Raw genomic sequence first — 26012 nt, 5'->3', positions numbered from 1 at the left:
ATAACACATTGAATGATGCTTTTTTGGTTGCACTATTAACAAGTAATATATAGGACTCACTTTAAAACAGAGGGATTAAATACATAAAATTTAGTATTTAATCTAAAATTTTGTACTACATCTTGGCTAGCTCTCTGGGTAATGATCATTGGGAATGCCAGGTTATCCCCATATCCTCAAGTCAAGTTGAAACTCTTCTTATTTGACATATAACAATGGCTGCATACTCTTCAGATTTCACAACCAAAAAGGTCTGAGTCTTTCCAAACTGAGTAATCCCCAGGTGATTTCTCTTTCATACCCTCACAACTTCACCCTCAAGACTAGAATGACTTTCCTCAACCTCTTTTTTTATTAAGCGACGTTTTTTTTTTTTTTAAGATTTATTTTTATTTATTTAATTCCCCTCCCCTCTCCCGGTTGTCTGGTTTTTTTCTGTGTCTTTTTGCTGCGTCTTGTTTCTTTGTCCACTTCTGTTGTTGTCAGCGGCACGGGAAGTGTGGGCGGCGCCATTCCTCGGCAGACTGCTCCCTCCTTCGCGCTGGGCGGCTCTCCTTATGGGTGCACTCCTTGCGCATGGGGCTCCCCTACGCGGGGGACACCCCTGTGGGGCACGGCACTCCTTGCGCGCATCAGCACTGCGCATGGGCCAGCTCCACACGGGTCAAGGAGGCCTGGGGCTTGAACCGCGGGCCTCCCATGTGGTAGACGGAGGCCCTAACCACTGGGCCAAAGTCCGTTTCCCGACGTTTCTTTAATGAGCTGTTGCAACATGTGGATAATGTTTATTTCAAAGAAAATACGTTATAATTGAATCTCATCGTTTCTTTTGATTTCCATTGTAAAATTAAAATTGTTTTCCTAGTCAGGGAAAAAAGTCCCTTGACTTAAAAAGATGTAATGGAGTTGTAGTGCACCTGTTTCAGTAACACTACATAATTCCTTTTTGATCTTTGCAGTGCTCCCCTCACTATGATACATTCTTTGCTCACTATTCACCCCTAAAACCACAGAAATTCACATATTACTATATGATCCTCAGAACACGCAACTAATATCATCCAGAACGTAACCTCCTCCTTTTTTCTGTTTGTGGTCTCTGACAGAAGCTGGGCTTTCTGGTATTTTGCCAGTAGGAAACTTCATTTAATATAGTGAACTCCAGCCTGAAAATTCCCCAGATTCTAAACTTTTGTCTGGTAAAGATCGAAATATTACATGTAATGGTATACCAAGCTGTCATTCAAGCAGCACCCCCCATTAAAGTGACTTGCATCTGATTTGAGACGTTACATGCAATCTGTATTTTATATGATGGAAATTTTTATATTTTAGGTAGAAAAGTTCATCAGTCTTAGGTAAACACAACTTGATCCTTAAACTGGATTTTCAAGAATTCAATTCTAAAGGGCAAGTTAGTCGATTTTTTACAAAATAACTGCCAACTAAAATAAGTGTGATTGCTAAAAGTAATTTGCACTGTGTTCGTACTGTAATTAATAAAGCCAGAAAATTTAGTTGTGTATTATTTGGACTGTTATTTCAAGCCTCCATGGAATTTAAAGATCCCTTACGGTCTCAGGTCTGCCCCTGTGGTGTGCAGCAGTGAGATAGAGATAGGGCCTCTGCATTATCATTCAGAAGCCCTGCCTCTGGGCTTGCTTTCTGGGTTTGGACAAGTATTAACCAATACTTAAATTGAGGGCACTGGGTCAGCGTAGATACCTCTATCTGAATACCCTGTCAATTTCTATATCCCTGGAGTCAGTAAAACTGCTCTTAAACTTACCGTCCATTTCCTTCTGTGCCCCTTTCTCATTTTTCGCCACCTCCTATTTGTTTCATTTGACATTTACTGACCATCTTTTCCTTCTTCGCACTCTTCAAATTCAGTTCTGTGTTCTGTGTGCTGTGTCTAGGTCTAATTTGTCAGTCCCCTTTTTATACTGCCTATATATATATAAGGAAGACTTGCATTTTGGTCTTGTACACCAAAAGCTTCAAATAGGCTGTTCTTCCAGTTCAAAATAATTTTTTAGACACAGAATCCAAAATTAGATGAAATATTTTACTTAGCCATCTGAAAGTCCTGTCTCCTTAACTTTGAGTTTAAAACCAGAGACTGGTCCTTCTTTTGTGTTCTTTTCTCCATCTAGCACTGTGCTGATTACTTAAATCATCTATCTTACCCTTAATCACCACTCTTCCTTACTGCCTTTGAAATCTTACTTCAAAATCACAGTACTTAATGGATAAATCAAAATAGCAACAAGTGGTATTGAAAGTGGTAATTTTAAAACCTGACGTGAAATATTGTGTATTTTTTTCAAAGATTGGCTCACTAATTTTTAAGCTACAGTAGAATATTGACTCTTTTTTGTCCATCATATCCTAAATTTTACTTCACAAATATTCTTTCCTTGCTTAACAGAGAAACGATGCTGTTTTATTCATTCGATCTACACAGTGAATGATTCCTTCATGCCAAGCGCTGTGCTAGGGACTAGGAATATATAATTTGCAGTAGAAAATATCCAACTGCCGTCAGCTTTAAGTTTGCCATTTTCAGAATTATTTGATTCCGAGCAGCTTTTGGAACCTAATCAAACTGGCATTATTTAAAAGATATTCATTTGAGCACCTACCACATGCCAAGTATTGCATTGGTACAAATGAGAAGTGTGTTTGAAGCTATGTATTATAAAATGGATTGTATTATTTTCCCTTTAATAATTTATCCTTTAAAATGATTAATTATCTACATTCTGTTAGCTCCAGTGCTCAAAATACAATTCATTGATGCAAATCTAGAGAAATAACAATGGTATCTTTTTATTTTTTTTTTTTTAGGATTTATTTTTATTTCTCTCCCCTTCCCTCCCACCCCCCGCCCCATCTGCTCCCTGTGTCCATTCACTGTGTGTTCTTCTTTGTCCTCCTGCATTCTTGTCAGACGGCACTGGGATTCTGTGTCACTTTTTGTTGCATCATCTTGCTGCGTCAGCTCTCCGTGTGTGCAGCATCACTCCTGGGCGGGCTGTGCTTTTTTTTTTTTTGCACGGGGCAGCTCTCCTTGTGGAACGCACTCCTTGCACATGGGACACCCCTACATGGGGGTCACCCCTGCGTGGCACGGCACTCCTTGCGTGCAACAGCACTGCGCATGGGCCAGCTCACCACATGGGCCAAGAGGCCCTGGGTTTGAACTCTGGACCTCCTATTTGGTAGGCAGATGCTCTTTCAGTTGAGCCATATCTGCTTCCCACAATGATAGCTTTTTAAACATTAATTCTGTCCTCCCTGTTCTAAATCTCTCTTGATGTCCTGGGATTAAAAGAATTCTGGGGTGTAGATATGGCTCAAAGAGTTGAGTGCCTGCCTCCCACATGGGAGGTCCCAGTGCCTCCTGAAAAAAAAAAAGACACAACAGATGAAAACAATCAACTCAGGGAAGCCGGCATGGCTCAGGGGTTGAGTACCGGCTTCCCACGTATAAGAGCTGGGGTTCAATCCCTGGCCCTGGTACCTCAAAAAAAAGGGGGGGACCAAAAAAGCTGTTTCGTCTTTTATGTATACTGTGTTCAAGTGGTAATGACTTCCAGAGCCCAAGAATGAAGATGTGGAGTCCTTCTCAGGCTCATCACAAAAGACGGCTGGGATTTCTGCTATGGGCTTATGGGTTGAATTGAGGATGACTGAGGAAAACAGGAGTAGTAGCATAAATAGCACATATTTGCCTCCCTGACCTAGGCTTTTGTATGGATCCTCACTTAAATTTTATTTCACTCTCAGCCATATACAGTGTCCTCACAAACACCTTTTCTCCTCATATGTCTGAATTTACAATACTCTTATTAATGCTCTCAGCTATGAGGAATATCTCACCAATGTCTTATCCAAATGAAATAAGCCTGGTTCTACCCCAACTGTGTTAGTAAATCAGCAGTTGTAATAATTTTCATGGTAGGGACATTGTAATGAAAAGCTACTAACAGATAAGTTCAATTAACTATGGATACTAAAGATACATTTTTCCCAGAAGTTTTCCCTTAACAGATCATTAGTTGTGAAATATCTTCTAATTAAATTAAATGTAAAAGGCATATGGATTTATTTACATATAATTTGAAATGTTTTTCAAAGTTCTTTCACATACTTTCTCACTTCACCCAGATGAAAATGCTCACTTAGTTTCAATATAACTATCCTCACTTAGATGAAGAAAACTGAGACCCATTAACAACCTAATAAAACATGAAGGTTTATAGCAAGGCCACTGCAATTTTCATGTTAGTGCTATAGAAATGTTAAGTGGTAAATTTAAAATCAAAATTTGGTAACATCAAATGCGTTTTTATGGCTAAGGTAAATTGTTTTTTAAAATACATTCCAGGTATATTCCTGTTTTCATCACATGCTTAGACTTGAGTATGCAGTCAGTCTACCATAGTTTTGGCCCTGGGGGAAGGCATATATCGGGCAGTAGACTGGTGCACCTACCTGTCCACAAAGCACCTGCCTAGATTCTACATCAGCCTCTTTGCCTTGCAAGTCTTTGAGTCTTTAGTCTTATTGCCTGACCTTTTCAACTTAGCTAACCTTTCTAGAACTTGATCCTCAACACTAGAATTCGGACCCCTTCCTCTTTAGTTGCCACAGCTCTGTGATGACACCTTCATGACAGAGTAGTAAAAAATATTATTAGAGAATTTAAGTGCCAAAACTACTCCATTTGCATAGTAAATTCATTAATTAAAAATCAACTAGTGGATTTTTTTCCCTACACTCTTATGCAAGGGATAAATGGCCCCATAAATTGGAAGCAGCCTTTTCAGAAACCTTTTTGAAAGGGATGTTCTGGGGTTTTACTAACTGAAGAACACACATCATCCTCGTTTATGTCATTATGCAGTGATTATAGTTTTTAACAAGACTCTAGAGCACTGCCGTGTTCTCATTCAAACAAACAAATTCATTTGTGATCATTGTATTTATTAAAGCAGAAACTCACAATAATACATGTTAGAAATATTTCAGTAGGATTAAAAAACATTGTAGTTAGAGCTCTGTTAACCAGAAAATTCCATCCAATAAATGACCTTGCTCCCCTGGCATTCCCAGTTAATCATAGTTTTGTAGCATCACTGAGGAATTAGAAAGCTGGATTTTGAATTCATACACGCAGTTTCAATTAATCTATCCCTATATCTCTATGGCCAAAAAGATTTCATATAGGCTCAATCTGCACAAATTTTTATATAGACATAAAAAGCTGGGTCAGCGTGTCTAGAATTATCAAGGAGGAGTTTAATAGAAGTTTCACATTTGCTTTTTGCTGTGAAAGGAATAAAATGGCAATAATTCCAGTTGATCTCCTCTGCCCCTTCAGAAGGAGCAGTAAGTTCAGCTGTCCTGTTACGTCCTGGGTCTCTGTGCACAGGCGGTCTCGGTAGCCTAGCACAGCATAGTAAATACCATAGACTTAGGTGTCAGCCAGTCCTGAGTTCAAGTCCAAATTCTTTCACGTACTCTGTAGTTTTGTGCAAGCTACCTAACTTTATAAAATTGCCGTGAGAGTTCACTCATTCAGCCCTCAACTTATACTCACTAAGTGCTGGGTAAACTCAGCACAGAAGATACATCAGTAAGAACAGGTAATACTCTTTGCCCTCACAGAATCTATGGTCAAGCAGAAGCCTCTTCAAGAAAATGAAACATGTTAAGATACATGAAACTGTTAGTAAAATTGTCACAGAAGCATTTAATAAATATTAAAATCATTTGCAGCTCTTCCCAACCATAAAAAAGGATGGTTCCCCAGAATGTGTAATGACATTATGCAAAACCTTAACAAAATTCTTTTTACCACAGCAACTGTAGGGTATAGCGGTAGAGAAAAGTTTCTTGCACAGGAAACAAAAAGCAGTAACTATAAAAGAAAAAGATGATAAATTGGACCTCCTCAAAATTAAAGTATTCTGTTCATCCAAAGACACCTAAGAAAAGGAATAAGCTATCCATGTACTGGGAAACATCAGGGCATGGTTTGGAGGAGCGCTGAAGGAATGCAGAACCACACGGCTTCCTTTTTTCAAAAGCTGATTATTAGGCGTTTGCATGATTTAGGGACCGACTGCCCCAGCACTGATCCTTAGTAGTGGAGTAGGTACCCATAGTAACTTTACAACGTGAGAGTCCCTGTCTGAATCTTACATGAGATTTGATTTTTGCCTGCAAAAAGGAGCAATATGACACCCTCATTTTATAGCAGATAGGAAAAGTACTAACAATGTTATGTGACTTGTCCAAAGTGATTTAACTCATCATTTCAGAACTTGAGTTAGACCTTATTAAGTGGTCCTTTCGCTAGCCAATGTCTGCTTCTCTAGTATTTTGCTTCAAAATAATATTTGGGTTTATTCAGGGTATTTCTCTATTCTTCTCGGAGATAGAAGAGTTTTCTCACCCATTTATTATTTTTTAAAATGACTGCTTTTCCTTTATTTCTTTTTTTTTTTTAAGAGTTATTTATTTATTTCTCTCCCCTCCCCCCCCCCCCCCACCCCGGTTGTCTGCTCTCTGTGTCCATTTACTGCGTCTTTGTCTGCTTCTGTTGTCAGCGGCACAGGAATCGGTGTTTTTTTTTTGTTGTGTCATCTTGTGTCAGCTCTCCGTGTATGCGGCGCCACTCCTGGGCAGGCTGCACTTTCTTTTGCACTGGGCAGCTCTCCTTACGGGGCGCACTCCCCGTGCGCAGGGCTCCCCTACGGGGGGGTCACCCCTGCGTGGCACGGCACTCCTTGCCGTGAATCAGCACTGCACATGGGCCAGGTCCACACAGGTCAAGGAGGCCCGGGGTTCAAACCGCGGACCTCCCATGTGGTAGATGGACGCCCTAACCACTGGGCTAAGTCCGCCACCATTCTTTATTTCTGTCCTCTATTTTGACCTAATAATTCACAAGTCATCCCCTGTTAAAGGATGCATTTCTCCCCCCCAAGATGGCTCCCTCGTCTGTCTGTTCCTTGTTCTTGCTCGTTGTCTATTTGTTTTTCTTTAGAGGCACAGGGAACCGAACCCAGGACCTCCCACGAGGGAGGCAGACACTGAACTGCTTGAGCCACATCTGCTCCATCACCCATTTATTTTAAAGCTGAAAATATTTTTACAATGTTATGACTGCAGCTGTTTGTGGAGCATTTTGACTGGGAAAAAAATAGCTTTTTGGAAGTCAGCTCACACTTCAACCCCTGGTTTCAGGGTAGTAAGGAAACCCTTATAAATTAGGCCCCGTGACTTCGAAAAAGAGGCTCTGACAGACTAGCCTCTGGGCATGGGGCCTTCACTCGTGGCATAGAATCTTGTATCTTTTCCATTTTCTAGCACTTGGGACTCCATTTTCCTTTGATAGTTATGATCTTTTAAACCTGTCCCTCTCTCAGAAATCTTTACAGTGTTATTATTCACTCCAGATAATCAAATACAATGCCCTTTGCTGTCATTGAGTTTTAAAAGGAAAATTTTATAGCCAAGGATCCAAGACATCTTGTGTCACATTTTGTTGTTGTTGTTTTTCCAATTGCGTCAATATATACTTATGCAGTTTTTATGTCAGCAGTTGTGTTAACAGCAATGATGATATGTGGCTTAGGGTATTCCTAGCATTGCTTTTTTTTTTCCTAATTAAGTTTGTGCCTATGATTTTTATCCATTTTTATCATACAAGATTTGTAATGAGGAGTAAGAAGCCACTATGTGAAGTAAGAAATAAGGATTCAAGAGAAATGAGAGCTTTCTTTCATTTGTTTAACAAATATGTGCTAAGTTTCTCCCATGGTCTAGGCATTGTGCGAGGGAAATTACTTACATTTTTCTCTTTTTTTTCTCTAATCAGAGGTGGAGACCATAATGAGTAGGAAAATTACATATTTTATGTGTCTTTGTGTGGCATATATGGATTCGGGACAGCAAAAGCCTTTGATGGATTTGATTTGGAATTACAGAAAGAAATAAATTGGAAAAATAATTGTCTGCCTTTTGATTAGAGTTTTAATTTTGCAGATAAATACTTGGCATCCCTTGTAGATAAATTCCATTCAGGATATTACTATATTCTTCTCAGAGCCAATAGAGTTTCTCACTTATTTATTTAGAATTGTCAGAGAGTACAATACGTTATTAGTGTAGGAAATTGGGAATTTATTTGATATTTGACTCTGAAGGCAGCCTTTTTAAAGGTGATGTACATGTGGCTTCTTAGATTTGAAGTGGTGAGATAATCGTTATAAATTAGGTCACAACCACTGGCGTCCAAATATTTGGTTTATAAATGAGACATACCATATATACACTTGATTTGTACCAAGTAGTTTATGGCAAAAATCTTGTTTCTTTTTGGCCTAAATGTTTTAGTCAATCATTCTCCTCTTATTACTAGTGGTATAGTCTTCCACCAATATTCACTCATCCTTGGGGAACCAAAGAAGAGTAAGGCCATACTGTCATGATAACTTTTAAGTAGTATTTGAGCTCAATTTTATTCATGTTATGGCTTCATAAGTTAATAGTTTCACAACATTATATCTGACTCAGTAACCCTTTTCTGTTCTAGGATACTTTTTAAACATAAGATGGTTTACATCCTTTCTTAGAGGTAATACGTATAGTATGTACATAAAAACATTTGTCTTTTTGTCCTCCATTAAAAAAAATCCTATTTTAGTTCAGTACTCATGATGTAAAACCCATGTCCTTTGTGGAGTATTAGTCATGGATCCCATTCTCGGACACTTGATAGCTGTGGTGTAATTGGAAGAAAGAAGTTTTGAAGAGGAAAAAAAAAAATGCCACTCAACCACTTCTGCTTCAACAAGGATGTGTGTTTAGTAATTATGCTTTTTAATATTTTTAATAAGGTACAATTTGCACACAGTGAAATGCTCATATCTTACAGGTACCATTCAGTCAGTTTTAAGGAAATAGTATCACCCCAGAAAGTTCCCTTGTACCCCTTCCCAGCCAACACCCTCCCATTTTCCCCCCATCATGACTTCCAGAAGCAACCACTGATCTGAATTCTATCACCACAGGTTAGTTTTATCTATTCCAGAATTTCATATAAATGGAACATGTGTTTTTTTGTATTTGGATTCTTTCACTCAGCCTAATAATTTTGAAATTATCCATGTTGTTGAATTCATCAGTAGATAGTTCCTTCTTATTGCTGATAGTACTTTTTTAAAAAAAGATAAGAAATAATCAGCTCTTTGGAGAGTAAATTGCTGCATAACTACAATTAAAATAATTGTGACAAACAACCTGTATCTGGAATGCAAGGGAACAAAATATCCTCTACTACTGATATTTAATGACAGTGCTCCTAACATGCAAAAAACTCTCCCACCTTAACTAATGTAATGTTCTATGCATCAAGAGGTACTCTTTCAGACTTTAAATTACACTACAAAGAAGAGAGATACTGGGCGACTGCATTTCTGCAATTGTAATAGCTGTAGAACTATTATTGTTTCCTTCATTTTATGGTTCTGCTTTTACTGCAGAGAATAATTATGAAAAATAATTCTAGGAGAAGAACTACTTGTTAAAGTATTTCTATCATCAAAACATCCTGGAAGGAATGCTTTCATTGTTTATCAATATGGCAATGCCATAGTAACTTTTATACATTCTTCAACTTTATGTAATATAGATCTTGTGAGCTCAGTTTTATTATTAGAAACTCACTTTGATCCATAATTTCTAGCAGAGTATAGAAATGAAAGAAGACTAGATACAATGAGAGCAACATCTGGATTACATTTTTGTGTTTTTTCTGAAAGTCCTAACTAAACTTACTTAAATTTTGCTATTGTAAGCAAAAATTCATTGAACTTTGGAGAATGGCAATACATTTAAGCCAAGATTATACTATGATTCTAGAGAACCATAGCAAACTGTGTGTCAGTAGATCTAAAGGGTGAATTTTTACCATCTGCTCTTGTCTTTTTCAAGAGAATTCAATTCTTACCAAAAGGAGGCTAAATTTCAACATAGCTATTAGTAAAAGCTGATGATTGAGTTGGCCTCTGGCTAGTGCATCCCTATCCTCACCATCTCTGTTGCCCTAAAATAAGAAGCTGCAGGAACACAGTTCCCACAATGCTGTGACACCAACCATGTACACAATAGGCACTTTCTAGTCTTTATGAAAATTGAGTATGTCATTTTCAATGTTTATACAACTATTCAGCAAGAGAAAGGGTAGCCACAGTGCTTGTATCAGTTTTGTGGGGAAAGGTAGTCAAATTAGATAAGCTTAGCCAGGTAACTGAGGGAATATTAATAAAGTTTTAGATTAATTCTATCCTCTAAGTCCCTCTCATCTATCTTCTTGTTTTCTCATTTCTTTTGCTTTTCTGTTTACCACTAACTACATAGTTTCCCTTTCTCCTCTCATGCTTATTTTTCTCCTGTGGTTCTTAATTATTTTACTATGTTCATGCTTCATTTTGATAATTCCAAAAATACTAAAATGAAACTTCCCTTTGACACGACCTACTTTACTGTAGAATTTGACCGAAGCTTTATTTCTCATAAAGAAGTTGCATTTCAATTACCAAGAGAATCTCATCAGTGTACATTAACCTGTAACATGAACTTGGCTGCTACGACTGTCATACTAAGCCTCATGGATATACATTCTAAACTAAAAGACTGATAACTACTTGTCAGCAGTATACATGAATTCCCTAAGCAGTACATCATCATTCTAATCGTAGTAGTTAAATTTAATTAACTGCCAATAATGCTCATTGCTGGACAGATAAATGAGATGTGGCTCTCCTTCCCGTTTGATTATGAGTAATGATGTCAGTTTAATTTGGTAGAAGGGTAAAAGGGTTTCTGGTTGTAAAATAAAGAATTATAAACCTGATTTCCCTATAAACAAGGACACTTTGTTTCAAGGGTTTTGAAAGTCTTAGTTTAACAGAAGAAAAAGCTAGTAGTAAGTCATCTTTCTTCTTTCCATTTATTTATGGTTCTGATCAATAAAAATTGAGTTTTTGGTTTCTAATTTTGGAATTAATGTTGTTTTTTCCTGTTTCTTTGCCAAAATGTAACTAATGGTGCTGTTTTCATTAACATATACAAAACTTTAAAATAGAGAATCAAACTTAACATCATAACCATTTGTTTTTGCCATTGATGTAATTTAAACCTCTAACTCTAATTTTTATAAGAAACAATTTCTCCTTCCTTCCTTGAAATTGGAGATGAGGTCATGAATTGTGCTTAATCAGTAAGACCTATTCTCTAAAGGACAAATTCTCATGAAGTAGTAGGAACAAACTCCCAGCTGCTAATTTTCATGACAATGTAAAATGTTATATTATCCACATTATATTGATGTAATTTAAGTAGATTTTTTTCGGGATTTAAAAAGCTTTGCATGGTACTGTTGCAAAAGACAGAATATTGGTTGTTTTAGATAATTCCAAAACAGCAAGATTTTCTTCAAACTATCCTCTCTTCTTAAAAATAAAATATATTTTGAGGATTTGTGTAGATCCCCATTCTCATCAGAGGAGGAACCAGTTAGCACTATATAGAGTTTTAGAAGTAGAAGAGACTTTTGATAGCATCTAGTCTATCCTCCTCACCATTCATCTAGTTCAATAAAATCACTATTTTTCAAGGTGCTTAGCTTTCCTCCCCTAATTTTCAAAAAATGGAAGACCCGCTAGTCGCTAGTGATCCTCACGCTATATATGTATAACTGTTTTCTCATTCCCACCAGGTAATCTCCATATTTGTACTAATGATTGCAGCTATGAAGTTTATTTCCTTGATTCATTATTATGCCTTAATTAACAAAAGAATAGTCTATCATATTCAGAAGCACAACTTCAAATTTAAATACTTCGCAAAAGGAATGATGATCAATTCAGAGTTTGAGGAGTCGTCATAGTAACTGCCCATCGGGTCATAGAACAGATAAGCTAGGGCCTTTGCCATAGTGATTTTAGAGTGAGGATGGTAAACTACCCTATGACTTAAAATAAGGAATGCAATACTACTGTAATGGAGGGGCAAAAGTGGACCAGCAGAGCTTTTTCAACATTGAGAGTAGGGGGAAGCATGCTGAAGTTACTTGTTCTGTTTTTTCAGTCCGCTTTCTCATTCATTAAATCAACTCATTTATTTTCCATACAGCATGAGCTAAACACTCTTCTAGGCTCTGAATATACAACAGACAATAAGATCCAGACTTCAGTTCCAAAAAGTATGGATAGATACCAGCATAAAATAATGCTAAGTAACTGCCAACAGCAGTGCAGCTACATAGGATGTTTGCCAACTCTATTGTGTCACCACTGCACAGGCAATTTATTAATTCTGCTCTTCTGGTTGGGGTACAACGAGAAATAACTATATAGCTAATTGTGAGGCATTTGGGGAATTAAAAGTACTATAAAAGAACTGAATAATAGAAATTAAATGTTATGGTAGGAACAGATCATATGGGTGGGTTTACTGTTTATGTCAGTACTCTGGCTATCAAAGAAAATCTAGGTTAGGTAAATACAGTTGCTAGCTTTTGCAAAGTAAGGAAAATATCTGTGTGAATTAATGAGTGGGATTGTGGAATCTCATTATTTTGCATATCACATGAGCTAAATAAAGTTGGAATGACACACACAGTGTGGAATTTCCACTCAAGTCCGTAGCTTCTATTGAGTCTTCAATATTTCAATGTTAATTTGAAGTATTTCTCTAAAACTTTTAATGTTGAAACCATCCAAGAACATTATTTACTAATAAGGGATTATGTTCTCCTACCCAGAAATCATGAGAAAGTTCACGACGTTAAATAGGATGAATGTCGGTACCTTCTGTGATTAACCTGTCTGTTTGTTGTTTTTTGGGGAATTCTCCGCAATTTATCATTCCTCAGCCTTCCTGATTTACTTACGTTTTAAAAGTTTATTCTCTCAGAGGACTAGGCTGCCAATTCATATCCTATTCCACATCCCCTACAGGTAAATAATTTATAGAATTAGGCATTTATTTCATCTGCTTTTATATTGTCTATATTGCCATTCTTATATCCCAGATCGAGATTTGCAAACTGTAGTGAAAGGAAGGGCTCCTTTTGATAGTCATTTAATGTCCTGATTTTAGCAATAGCACTTTCATGTTTCAAAAATACCCAAAATTTAACTTTTTGTGCATTCCACTTATTTGAAGAATATTTATTAATTATTACATAGTAAAGAAATCTTAATTTTAAATCATCTTTCCTGATTTAGGAAATTCAGTGATATAGAGAACTTCCACACAGTTTCTTATTATTTTATTTACTTCATTTATTGGTTCTTTTGTCTATAATGTCCTCTTATTATGTTATCTGTATAAATTGCCAATTAGTGTTTCTATTTAGAATAAAGAAATAGAAGCATGAAAATTAATAACCTATGTATCAGGCATTTTTGCTATCCTTAGTAGAAATGAGCAGTTCAGGCTAGAAACCCCAGTTTAATACAGCTTTCAAAACTTGGTTATTACATTTATTGTCACCTCATTGATTGAAGAGCATAAGCAAGTAGAGTATATAGTCAGATAGTTAAATACAGGATAACTAATTATTTAAAGAAGCGTATGACCCCTGTGCATTGCATGGCAGAAGTATTCATAAAATTTGCCTAAACAAATTCTCATGATGTTTTCAGGTTTTATAGGAATGCTTTGGCCATCCTTGGATTTGAATCTTCATAATGACAAAGATTCTTAAAAGTTATTTTAAAAAAAAAACTGTACTGTTTTTAGAAAGTTATAATTCATCTTCCTCCATATATTTGTGATAAGTTGGTGAAACTGTACAATACTAATATGAAAAAGGTAAAATTGTATATGTACTTAGATTTTTAAAAAGCATCGTATGCATTTTAGAAAAATATTTGGTAGCTTATGGCACTTTGGTAAAGGAATGTGCAATTATAAAGTTTATATCATTTTAATTTTATTTTAAATTCCCAGGAATTACTCTTACTAGGCTTTAGATTACAAACCAAACCCAATTTTAAGACAAGCACTTTTTTCTACTGATAGTTCCTTTTTTCTCTAAATATGTGAAACATTGAACTGAAACTCTTCTTTGCAATGAGTTTTAGCTTTCCTTGTCTGTCCTAACCTCAAAAACCTTTACTTTAAGGAATATTTGAAATTAATAACCAGTGATAATCAGAAAAGCATTTAAGGTATCACATCCATGTAATCTGGTGCCTGACTTCAGTAATTTCCCAATACAAAATAACTGTAAATTCCTGAAAAAGAATAGTTAAATATTTTCATTGAGTTTTATTGTTTTATAACTCATCAAATATTGATGTCCTTATATTTCATGATTCATGATCCTAAAATCTGGAGCTGCCAAGACAACAAGCACACAGCTGTGCTCAGAAAACACTCCTCTCCCAAAGAGAAATGACAAAGTCACTTAACAAGAAATAGAATCCTGTGTGATTATGGCTAGAATGGGTATATTAATATATACACTTCTATTAGGCTGCCAGTATTTTACTGTGACACACCTATGGGTAGTAGAAGCAAATTGAAAACTAATATAAATGCTTTAACATTAGATGTTGGCATCAATACAGATTATGCATAAACTGTTGCAATAAAATATTCATGGTGCCTGTGTCTGAAGATTTACCTTAGATTTTCTGTGGCCTTTCTCATTTGAGGCTGCACAATCATTTTAAATGTGAAGACAACAGAATATATGAATGAAATGATGGCCAGGGTTGCCATGAGAGTAAATATTCTGTTGAATTTTTTGAGGGGCTTTGAGTGCTGCACACTGACATAAATTGTTCACAAGCAACATGTGCATCTTTTGTACAAATCACAGCATTTAGAAATTACACATCTTTCCATTACCCTACAAAATGTAATAATTTACTATTCAAATTACAATTTAAAACTGCTATCTACTAAAAATTAATATGGATTGAAAGATTAAATGAAATAAGACCTACAAAAGAATGATAATTAATAACATAACCTCATATACTGTCAAACTTCTCATAATGTTAAGTTTCTTATAAAGCCTTAAAACATTTTAGTGAAAAAATAATTACCTGGAAGAGAAGGCACTTTATTACCTTGAACTAGCTCTTTGTCTATATAGACCTTGTCTAAATCCCTTAAAATATTCTTTATCCTTTTATAAATTAATTCTACTTATGTGTTTTTCTAAAGCCTCCTGTAGTGTAATATAATAACTCAATCTATTTTAACAGAAAAGTATGTTATATAATATAACCAATGAATAATACAGAATAAAACTCAAAAGTAGCAAAAGTATAAGTGATAATAGCAAAACTATTAGTCTAAATATTGTACAATTATCTGAGGTTTAAAAATATTATAAAATTTAAAGGCTTTTCGTAGTGTTAACAATTTTTAGACAGTTTTTATTTTTAAGTCTTAATTTTAATTGGTACCGCATTGTCTTGAAATGTTGATCAAATATTAAGGCAATCAAAATTATTAAGCCACCCCATCGTAATTCAATTTTGCTTCAGTTGAGGTTTGTTTGTTTTTTTTAATGTAGTCTTAAAACACTAAATTTTCCTTCTCCTGTGTTCAAGTTATCCATGCCTGGTGAGTTATCAAATTTAAATCAGTAGTGTTGATATGCCGCTATTTACAGCTGCTGCTGCTTCAGAAAATTAGTAGTTGATTTATACACTGAATTTGATTCAGCAGAAAAGGTATAGGATAATTTTTTTTTCAAAAGGGTTTAACTCTACTTAAGTCATCCTTCTTTCTGACATTTATAAGGATAGACTAACTTTTACCCAAGAATGTTTTCCAACAGAAGAATATTTCAAGGTGAGCAAACTCTGTTTTCTTTTTTGTTTGGGGACAGTTTATTTATGAAAATCATTTTTGTACAATTATCTTTAATTCTTTCTCTGTGGTTACCATTTTTCTATCACGTTTTAAAAGTAAATGCAGCTTCATAGACACAAGCATCAATACATGGAATAGAAAGAAGTCAAATTTATCAGAAATCTACCCATATCGAGGAGAGACTAAAGACAAGTTCCATGTCAACTCTTTGAATTGTTTTTTTTTTGGTTTCTTAAAAAAAAAAAAAAGATTTATTAACCCAAAGGTGTGTTAATGTCATAGCATGAGCAATCTTAAATGTAGATCTATTGAGTATTTTGTGATGCTGAGACATTTCGCAAATCTCTGTGATGCTAAACATTTTCCTTAGAAAGCTTTGTTTAATGTTAGATTGTTGTTCTGAAATATGTTGGTCCTAGTGGGATTTTTTTAAACCGGGAAAAACACATAAGCGCATGTATTACAAGTATAGAAATGGTGAATTGTAAACTAACCGTATAGTATTGATTCTATTTTCAAGAACGTTTTGCTGTTAAATATATACTACATAATATTGCTGCCATACTGTAATTGAGTACTTTTTCCTAAAGGACCCTGTTATCACTATTCCAGAATTAGAAGTTGGACAGATACATGATTGATTCATGTGTCTACATAGATGCTTCAAGGTATATTCTTCTCTTGGTGAGTAAAGTATATTTTCCTTGGCATCAGCGCATTAAGATCTGAATATACCTGTATCTATTCCTATTGCACATTTCTTATACAGTATCTTCTAACATGCCAAAATTGGCCTAGACACAAGTTAAAATTGAGGGTTTGTTACATGCTTTCTAACAGAAAGGTTTTCAATAATATTCATTATGGGTTTGTACTGTGAAAATAGTGAAACGCCCTTTAAAATTTCATATTTGCTAAATTTAAATTAATATTTTTTCTTTAGCTCACAAATTACCCTTAATCCAGAGAGAATATCAACCCTTTTCACTGTGGTGAAATCAAGGATAAGGACCAGCCCTATGGTACTACAAAAACAGTTGAGGAATAAGGAATAAGTCACTTATGTTACACTTCAGAATAAAGGCATTCTGTGAAAGAAATGAACCGAAGTTCATCCTGAATGCAAGGCCGCTGTACTTGGCATTCCTCCACGGAAGGGAAGACAAGTATCAACGCCATTGGCATCATTTTCAAACTCTCTTATGTGAAATGCCTTCCACCACACTGGAGTACATCTTGACTTTTATCAGTTTTGTGTGTGTGTGTGTTTCTAATTCATCAGACCTTTCAGTTTTCAAACTGCCATTTGTCATTTTTGAGGTAGAGAGACGTAGATTTGAAAATACTTTCTTAAGAGATCATGTAACTACATAACTCTGAATTTTAAAATTGAGGGGAGGGGTAATTTCAACCCACTGCCTCGTACAAGAAACATTTTTTTTGAATCTGTAACTGCTTTAGTGTTAACAGGGTACAAGGTGTTTTTTGTCCTGTATTGTATTTAAAAGGTTTTCATGATTGGTGATTGTATTGTACTGTATGAAACATATCATAAATTGCCTTGTATTGTTTATAATAGACCGTACCACGTACTACTGCAGTTTTCATGTTCCAAGTTTTTCAAGGATGCATGTTAACAGTTAGGTCCTAAACTTCTGTGGTGCTAATTCTTCCATACCCAATGGTGCTTTTGTGGATGCTAACTGCATACATGCTGGACAAAGCTTGAAGTTTAAAACTTTCCTCCCATCCTCTGTTTATATGAAGTAAAATAAAACAACTTCAGTTTGTCTCAAAGTATCACTGACAATCTAATAATAAACTGGTTTATTTGTGTGATGAGTTTGTATTCTTAATTAGTTTTCAGAAAGCAGCTCAGTCCTGCTGAGCCCTCACATCAACCAAAAGTCAATCTTACCAGATGTTGGTTTAGTTATTTCATTCGGACCCTATATTCTTTAGGAGTTCAAATTCAAATGGCCTGGCTTCTAAAAATAATTTCTTTGGGTGGGCTGTATAAAATAAAAACCTACCAGACCTGGAAATAAGCGAATTGAGAAGACCAAAAAGGTGCCTAGTGTACCTTTGTGCTATTTTAGTACTTTACTAAAGTACTAAAGTATTTATCTCATTAAGCCATGAGATAACATAAACATGGAATCAAGTATGCCTTCAAAAGTTTTATCACAGTTTGAATGACATTGACAGGCCATTCCTTTATGCCAATAATTAAAATAAAAGTTCCCCTCTACACATGTGAACATGAGGACATAAAAAAATCAAGTTGGAATTTTCCAGAACAAACTAACATAGTAAGTCTGAACGTCATAATAGAAAAGCTCAAGCAACAGTTTTATTGTATTTCAACATTTCGGTCTCCTAGGATGCTCAAAGCAGATTTCAGGAAATGGTTTGGCTTTGAACAATGGGAATTTATTAGCCTCCAGTTTGAGGCTATGAAAAGGCCAAATCAAGGCATTGTCAAGATGATGGGAAGGCACACGATGGCATCTCCTGGGCTCTGTCTTCTCTTCGAGGTTTCATTGCTTTCAGTTTCTTGCTCCTGAGCCTTTCTCTCTCTCTCTCTATTCATCCTGTTAATAAAGGACTCCAGTAAGAGGATTAAGATCCATCCTGAGTGAGGTGGGTCACACCTTAACTGAATTAGCCTCATCTAAAGATCCGATTTAGCAATGGGTTTACATAAACAGGGATGGATTAGATTTATGTTTTTCTGGGGTATCTACAGCTTCAAACCACCACAGCATCTACACTCAGAATCACTGCATTAGGGCAGGTGAAGCTGCTGACATCTTCATGAGGGCAGAGATCTGTTTCTCCCAAGCCAGAGAAAAATTCAATTGTAAGGCAATGTGTAAATTTGTGTTCCAATCTTGTTAGTTTTCCTAACCTAAATTTTAAAGCAAAAGTAATCTAAACTGACATGTACTAAATCTCCCAGGGCAGAAAATGATCGTTAAGTAGATGATTTAACAATCTTATCTAGAAGGTCTGACTACTGAAATGACATGTCCAAATTACTTAGGTTCTTTATTGTATAATGAGCTCAAACACAGGAATTTTGCCTCAAATTGTTCTTAAATATTGTCTAAATTCTAGGGTCAGAAAATGAAGCTTACAGAAATGAACCAATGAGAACACTGACTGCTTCTCTGTGACTATCTTCAATAAAGGCAAAATTTACTATCCCAGCCTTTCCCCAAAGATATTTCCACTATTTTTTTTTCCAAAGGAAAAGTTATTTATGCTTTTACAAAAAGTGGAATTATAGAATGTAAAACACTAAAACCTTAGATGGGGCTGTGTAAGAATTTTTGCTTCTTTTGCTTAGAAAGGAGTTATGTGGAAACTTGTTTTTTTTCTTCCATTTTTCTATGTCCAAAGTTGAAGGCCAGTAATACTATATGGTCCATCACATCTTCTGAACTGAATAACTACTTATGCTAGTTTTCTTCTGACATTGGCAGCATGGAAAATCAAGTCTCAAGTACTATATAAGATTTCACAAAGAAGGATGACATAATTTGGAATATAGCGGCCTCTACATCCTAAGAAGGTAAATGGGGTTTCCATCACTTGACTCAAACTCTTTCTTCTTTTGCCACCCTTTCACTAACCCCAAGTATGCATCCACAGGGTTAGCTTCTGCACAATCTGGTCATTCCTTGGAAGAATGAAAAAACATTTAAAAATACCAAATGTCCAAAGACTTCTGAGAAAAGTCAACACAGCTTCCTTCTCTAGGAGAAAAATCTTCGTCTAATCCAAAATGTGGATTTACACATGCAAAAATGTTTAAGAGACTGTAATGGTTTATACACATATGAAATTAACCTTGAGATAACTTGTCTTTATTTTTCTTTATCATAGCAAAGGTTTAATTGCAAAATTGTACCTTTGTTCTTATTCAGCAAATCTATGTCACAGATGAGCTAACATTTAGATATATAAATACATATAATTTTAATATCTCATCTCTGATTCCAAAATGGAACGTATTTTGCAATTTACTGCTGCAGTACCAACTGTGCTTATTATGATAGTGACTTACACTGGAAGACAATAAAAAAGCTTAAGTAATCTATACTTGCTATTTAGTCTTCTTGTTTGGAACAAAAGGTAAAGAATTCATAAATACCACAAGGTATCTACTTGTTTCAATTTAAATAGATTTGGGTTTGCAAAATAATTTCTTTGCAATTAAATAGCAGCAGAAGTTGCTTCTTTCTTCCTGGAAAAGTGGGCAGGATGACTGCATCAAAGGGGCTTGACAGTGTTGAATGAGAGGTGGAACAAAAAGAAAAGTGGCCTTTTCCATTCCAAATCATGGAAGCAAAGTGTAGAAAAGAGAGATCCACATTTCAAGAATAGGAAAAGTGGCCAGATGAAAGGAGGAATATCCACTCCAGAAGACATTATAGAAGTACTGTGCCAAGTCCTGAGTTCAGAATTTTGTTTTCTTTGCCAGATGAGGAAAATATAAAAGCACCTAAAGGTCAAGAAAAATGTTCTTCCTGTGATGAGGAACCTGGCGGAGGCCTTGGCCGACTGCGGGCAAGTCCGCGCGCTCCTGCCCGGGCTGGGCCGTGCCACCTCCTCACCGCCTGCTCGTTTCTCCATCACCGGCTTCTCGGCTTCCCTCCACGGTCTGACAGACTCACCCGCCGACACAAAGGCCGGCTCAGCCCTGCGGCCTCACTCCGCCATCTTGGTTCCTCTCCACTGTTCACTTTTGGAACTACTTTTACAACATTCCATTTTATGACAATGAAATGAATGTTTTAGAGAATGATCGTTCCTGTGGTAATAACTCACCTTTTAGATAGAAAATAAAATTAATTCTAGTTTTATGGAAGGATGAGAGAATAAATGAATTGCTTTTTGAAAAAAAGAAAAGCTACGTTTTTCATATGTATGAAAACATCTCCAAGTTTTACCCACACTCAACCAAGTCAAGTATTATTTTTTACCAAAACATTTGTCCCACCTACAAAAAGATTGCAAAAAAAATTTATATCAGCTCTATTTGTATGAAATTATTTCCAAAAACTCACCAAAGTCCTAAATAAAATTAGTTCACTTTGTTGGTTTTGTTCATTTATGAAAATAATGTAGTTTCTCCCAATTTAAGTGAAACCTTTATTTAAGTTTTGAAAAATCCCACCATTCAGCTTAAGTCTTTATAGTTTAGTTAGCATTATTTTGGCAAGTTATTGTCTTTTATGTCCTTAAAACAATAATTTCTCTTGGAGAAAGGTGCGTTCTGTAAATCTTTGCATGAAAGCTGTTTCAGAAAAAGACTCAGGTATTCTCCATTGAGGGGCATCTTTAGAAATAAGCCCAACCTCATTCATCTTAGGAAAATAATTATTATTTTGTATTGCTTTTACTTTGAAAATGGCCAATAACAATAATCTCGACCTTTTTTTTTTCAAAAGAAAGAAAAGGCCTTCATTCATTCTTCTAAAAACTGTTGGAAAGTGCATATTGAGTTCACACTTAAACTAAAGTTACTTTTCTTACCTCCCACTTTATCCTTGGGGGAAGAAATGAGTCCTAGAAAATAACTAAAAAGTAGTATAATTCACATAAAAAGAATTAAGTAATGGTCCATAAGTCTGAATAAGCCATTAAATGCAGTGAGCTCAGCAATACACAGATTTTCCCAAATTGGCCTTCTATATTAATACTTTTTGTGCAAAGCATACCATGTGCTCTCATAAAGACAATGAAATACTGGCTCATGAAGATAAAAAGAATTCTTAATGAAAGGGTTGGCCATCAGTTTTGTATATTTAGAAACTCAGTCTTGTTAGTTCATTCTGGGTGAATTCACAAGCAATTCCTTTTTATATAAAACCTAAGAAAGAAAACACCTTGAGCATCACATAGCCAATAGAGAAACCAATTAAATTACAACAAAAAATAAAGTGTTATTCTTTGATAGGATTAGACAGATGCTGTGCATAACAAGTGGACTTTGGCTTTTTGCTTCACCACTTTTTAAATATTTTATGATAAAAGTATTTTTATACTTTTCAAAATGATTTCTTAAAGAAAGGAAATAACTGCTAGGCAGATTAGAATACCCATATCAACTGGTCAGCACATTCTCTTTCCAATAAGAAAATCTACTTATCAAATTTAGTCAACGTCAAAATGTTGCTTGGAAATGTAAAATCAGATAAAGGGAAATGAGTAACTAATGAGTAGCATCCCGTTATGATGGGCTCCATGATGCAGACGGAACTGCCAAAGAAACAGGAATAAACACATCATCTCATCAGAGTACAGTCACCCCAAGGCAATGATGGAGAGCAAAAACAAATTTTTATACTTTGAGTCTTCTGTTTTCTAGATTCCTTGTGACTCCCCATATCTCAGTGTGAAAATATTATTGCTTACATAGTATAATTAAATTACATATTATCTTACACTTAGGATCACTTTAGGTTCCTTAAAGAGAAAATAATAACATTTTATAATTAGCATTTATCAAGAAGTATTATCAATCATACAGTAGTATATAATCCTTATGTCATTACATCATTTAGATTATATAATCATATTAATGATAATTATTAGTCCTTCACCATCATCATTAATCATTCATTAGCAAGACGAATATCATTCGTCATTGACAAAAGTTTCACATAAAATCCTTTTCTGACCATAAGCGTTTTTGACAGAGATTTTGGGAACATCTCAATTCAGCAATAACAACTGAATTGAGCAAAATAAAAGTAAACACTCTCCCCGCTCTCTCTCACTGCAGACCTTGCCAACTGATTATAGCACTCGTTAAAATCCGGCAGATAACAGATCTAGAATCTTCTCAACTCAGTAGCCCTGGCAGCGCTCCTAGCTGACTAGACTTTGCTTACGAGACTGGCATATTTGCCATTCTGCTAAGACACTCACCAGCACACACAAGTCATCGGGGGTAGCCTGGATCCTCTAAGAAGTAGATGCCAAGCTGGAATTAGACATGCAAGAGATTTATTCGATTATCAGAAGTTTCCACTTCACTGCATGTTGGTTATTGCTTTTTCCAGGCTTCTAAGAGCCACCCTAGTAGCAAGTTTGCCCCATTCTCAGGAGTCCCTGCCAAGAGTTAAATCTCAAGTCCTAAACAAGTTAAATTACAACTATCAAAATTTACTCCTGCTGGTACGTGCTCACTATTCCCTGCAGCTTCTCTTGTGTGTTGTCTCTTTCCTTCTTGATCATTCCCAGCACGTAACCTAGGACTTAACCTTCTTTATCAGCCAGGAGAGGAGCTATGGGAAGCTCCTGAAGGGAATATGTGTTACCTTACAAGGGAGAGGCTTCTGTAGCTTCTTCCAGCATGATAGAAGTGCTCGCTCTTACCCAGAGAAGTGGGCCACCTCTGCAAACCTCGAGGTTGTTTTTTTTTGGGGGGGTGTGGGGGGACTGTCTGTAGAGACAACAAACTCAGGGGCATCTATCTACATGTCCAGAGCCCAATATTTTGCATCCCCGGTTTCTCCCATCAGGGCCCTGACCTTAGTATTGTAGTAGCAGAGAGAAGTCAGGTGCATGCGGTATCAAAGGCCAGGATGCGAGAATTCCGAGAAGGAAGATGATTTATTTCAACAATCAACCGGCCAGACTCGGCAGACTCTTGTCCTGATAAAACCTGAGCTCCAAATAGAATTTTTGGGTCCCTTTTATATAGAGGATATAAGAGTGGGGAGCCAAATGGTGCTTGTATGCAAAAGGATTTTTTGTTAGTTTCTTCAGAAGTTTTATCTGAGTATTAAATAGGTTATTTCCTCCAGGTAAGCTTGAGTTAACACATATCCCCTACATTCCAGGTAAGCTTTTAGCACTAACCCCCCACATTCCAGGTAAGCTTGAGTTAACACATATTCCCCACATTGCAGGTAAACTTTTAGCACGAACCCCCTACATTCCAGGTAAGCTTGACACATTTGGCTTGCATCCTCCCTGAATATCCAAAGCCTATAGAGTTTATACTTCTCGATTGGCTTTCTAGGCATATTTGGATATAAAATAAGTTTGAATTTATGCACAGGCTATATTAGTATAACGGACTTGCCAGGGCTGACCATTCAAACATCTCTAGGGATCTCTGCAATTCTGCTTGATTTTCAGCCTGTTTAATTGTGTCTGCTTTTCCACTGGTGAAGTTCAAGGTCTCTTTGTAAGCTACCAAAGGGACCCTCTGGCTCTCACACCTAACCATTAACTGTTTGTTATTATCTCATTATTCCTCTAGTAGCATCAGTGCAACTTAATACAACAATACAACTGTCAGCCAGTTTCTGCTGTCTTTAAGGACTTCGTTTTCTCCATGGCTTTCAAATACTTGAATCATCACACCTGCAACAGCAACTACCTTCCAACCAGAATATTTTTCCAGGTCGCCATCAATGAACTGATGTCATCACTTTATGCCAAGGACTATCCATGCCCCACCTACCAACTAGGTTGACAGCCTCTTTGCCCACTGGGTGGTGAGTCAGTCTCAAATCCTCATCTTACCACCTGTTTCCTTGGATCATTCTTGCTACTGCTTGTATTAGTCCAGGTCGTCTAAGAAGCAAACGTCAAGGTAGGAATAGATGTGCAAGAGATTATTCAGGCAAATGCTGGTGACAAGGGAAAATAAGGAGGGGCCAAGGAGAGGCTGGCAAAGCCATCAGACTGCAGTGCAGGTCTGACCCCCGTGGAGGAGAGGGGGAAGGTCTCAGACTGCGGTGCTCTTCTCAGGAAGTTTCAGCAAGGCCGAAAGCCAGGCCTGAAGCCACACCTGCTCCTCAGAGGAATCCTATGTCTCTTAGAAACAGGCATGCCTGTATCCCTACTATGCTCAGTCATTGGGAACAGCCCAGGGGAAGTATGGCTTTGATGTGAAATCTGATGCTGGTGCCCTTGGTTGATTGTCTTCCCTGTATTAGGAGATCTGAGAAGCACATTCCACAGCTGTCATCACCTAGAGGGATTTGGGGTCACAAATAGCTCATCTCCGCCCTTGGTGAAATGTTGATGCTTATTTTGTTCAGAGAGGGGGATAACTTAGATCTTTACAGCCAAAACTGGGGAAGAAGGAATTGACCGTGAGTAATAAACTTAATATTGAAATATTAGTGAGTACTCTTTAGCTTAATAGTAAGATTTCTAGGGCAGAAAACCCAAATACTTAAAAAATTTTAAAAATATTTCAGTATAAAAATATTTCTTATATATAAGTTGAAAGAAAAAACATTTCTTTCAGTATATAAAAACATAAATTTGAGAAGACTGTGGGACAATGGCAGAATAGGGAGCCCCAGGACTCAGTGCTTCCACCAGAGCAACCATTAAGCAGGCAGGAATAGTCTGAAACAACTATTTTGAAACTCTAGTAGCCAGAGAAGTACTGTACAGCATCCAGGGAAGAATGGGAAAAAGAGGCTGATAAATCATGATAAAGAACAATCAATTGCTCTCTCCCGATGGAAACTACCAGTGACCATCTCCCACTCTTGTGCCAGGATGTGCCATGGGGTACAGCCCCTGACTAGCTCAGTGGTGACAGAGAGGGACATAAAAATCTTCCCCAAAACCAAGGGTAGGTGTAGCCAATCCCTGACTTTGGGTTGCTGGAGCCCAAGCTCTGAGAGCAGCCTTTGTTTCAACCTGCTCTGAACATAGGCCATGATGGAGGACATGTAAAGACACTCTGCTTCCTCAGGGATGCCAGGGGCAGTTAGCTGAAGGGCTGCATTTGCTAGGCATGCCAAAAAAACTTAGTTCTGGAGAGTCATGGAAGAAGCTCTTGGTGTCCTTCCCGATTCCCTCCTCCGGGCACATTGGAGACAGTCTCCTCCCTCCTAGCCCTGCTTTTTCTGGGAAAGACTGGCTTGGGAAAGTTCTCTCTGGTGTGCTCCTCCTACCAGGATTTGCTCTCCAGGCAAAAGCAGCTTGAGACAATGAAAGGAGTGTAGGAAACTGTACAGGCAGACAGTCTGGAGCAAAAACTTGGCATCCATAAACACCCGAGGGAGGGAAGTCTGTCTCTTGGGAACCAGCAGTAACAAACA

At 36.7% G+C, this 26012-nt stretch overlaps 1 protein-coding gene across 1 annotated transcript in view; it reads left to right on the top strand.

Annotated features, from left to right (window-relative positions):
- The window catches only part of PURG (purine rich element binding protein G), a 32881-nt gene extending 15869 nt beyond the window's left edge, over positions 1-17012 (top strand). Inside the window, exon 3 of the mRNA XM_058290112.2 lies at positions 16865-17012. Coding sequence (XP_058146095.1) covers positions 16865-16882 — 18 coding nt within the window. The 3' untranslated portion in view covers positions 16883-17012. The remainder of the gene's footprint in view (positions 1-16864) is intronic.
- The last annotated feature ends 9000 nt before the right edge of the window (positions 17013-26012 follow it).

The sequence above is a fragment of the Dasypus novemcinctus genome, chromosome 29, assembly GCF_030445035.2.
Source record: "Dasypus novemcinctus isolate mDasNov1 chromosome 29, mDasNov1.1.hap2, whole genome shotgun sequence".
NCBI lineage: Eukaryota > Metazoa > Chordata > Mammalia > Cingulata > Dasypodidae > Dasypus > Dasypus novemcinctus.
The sequence above is the reverse complement of the archived record's forward strand: the minus strand, read 5'-3'. Positions and strand labels throughout refer to the sequence as shown.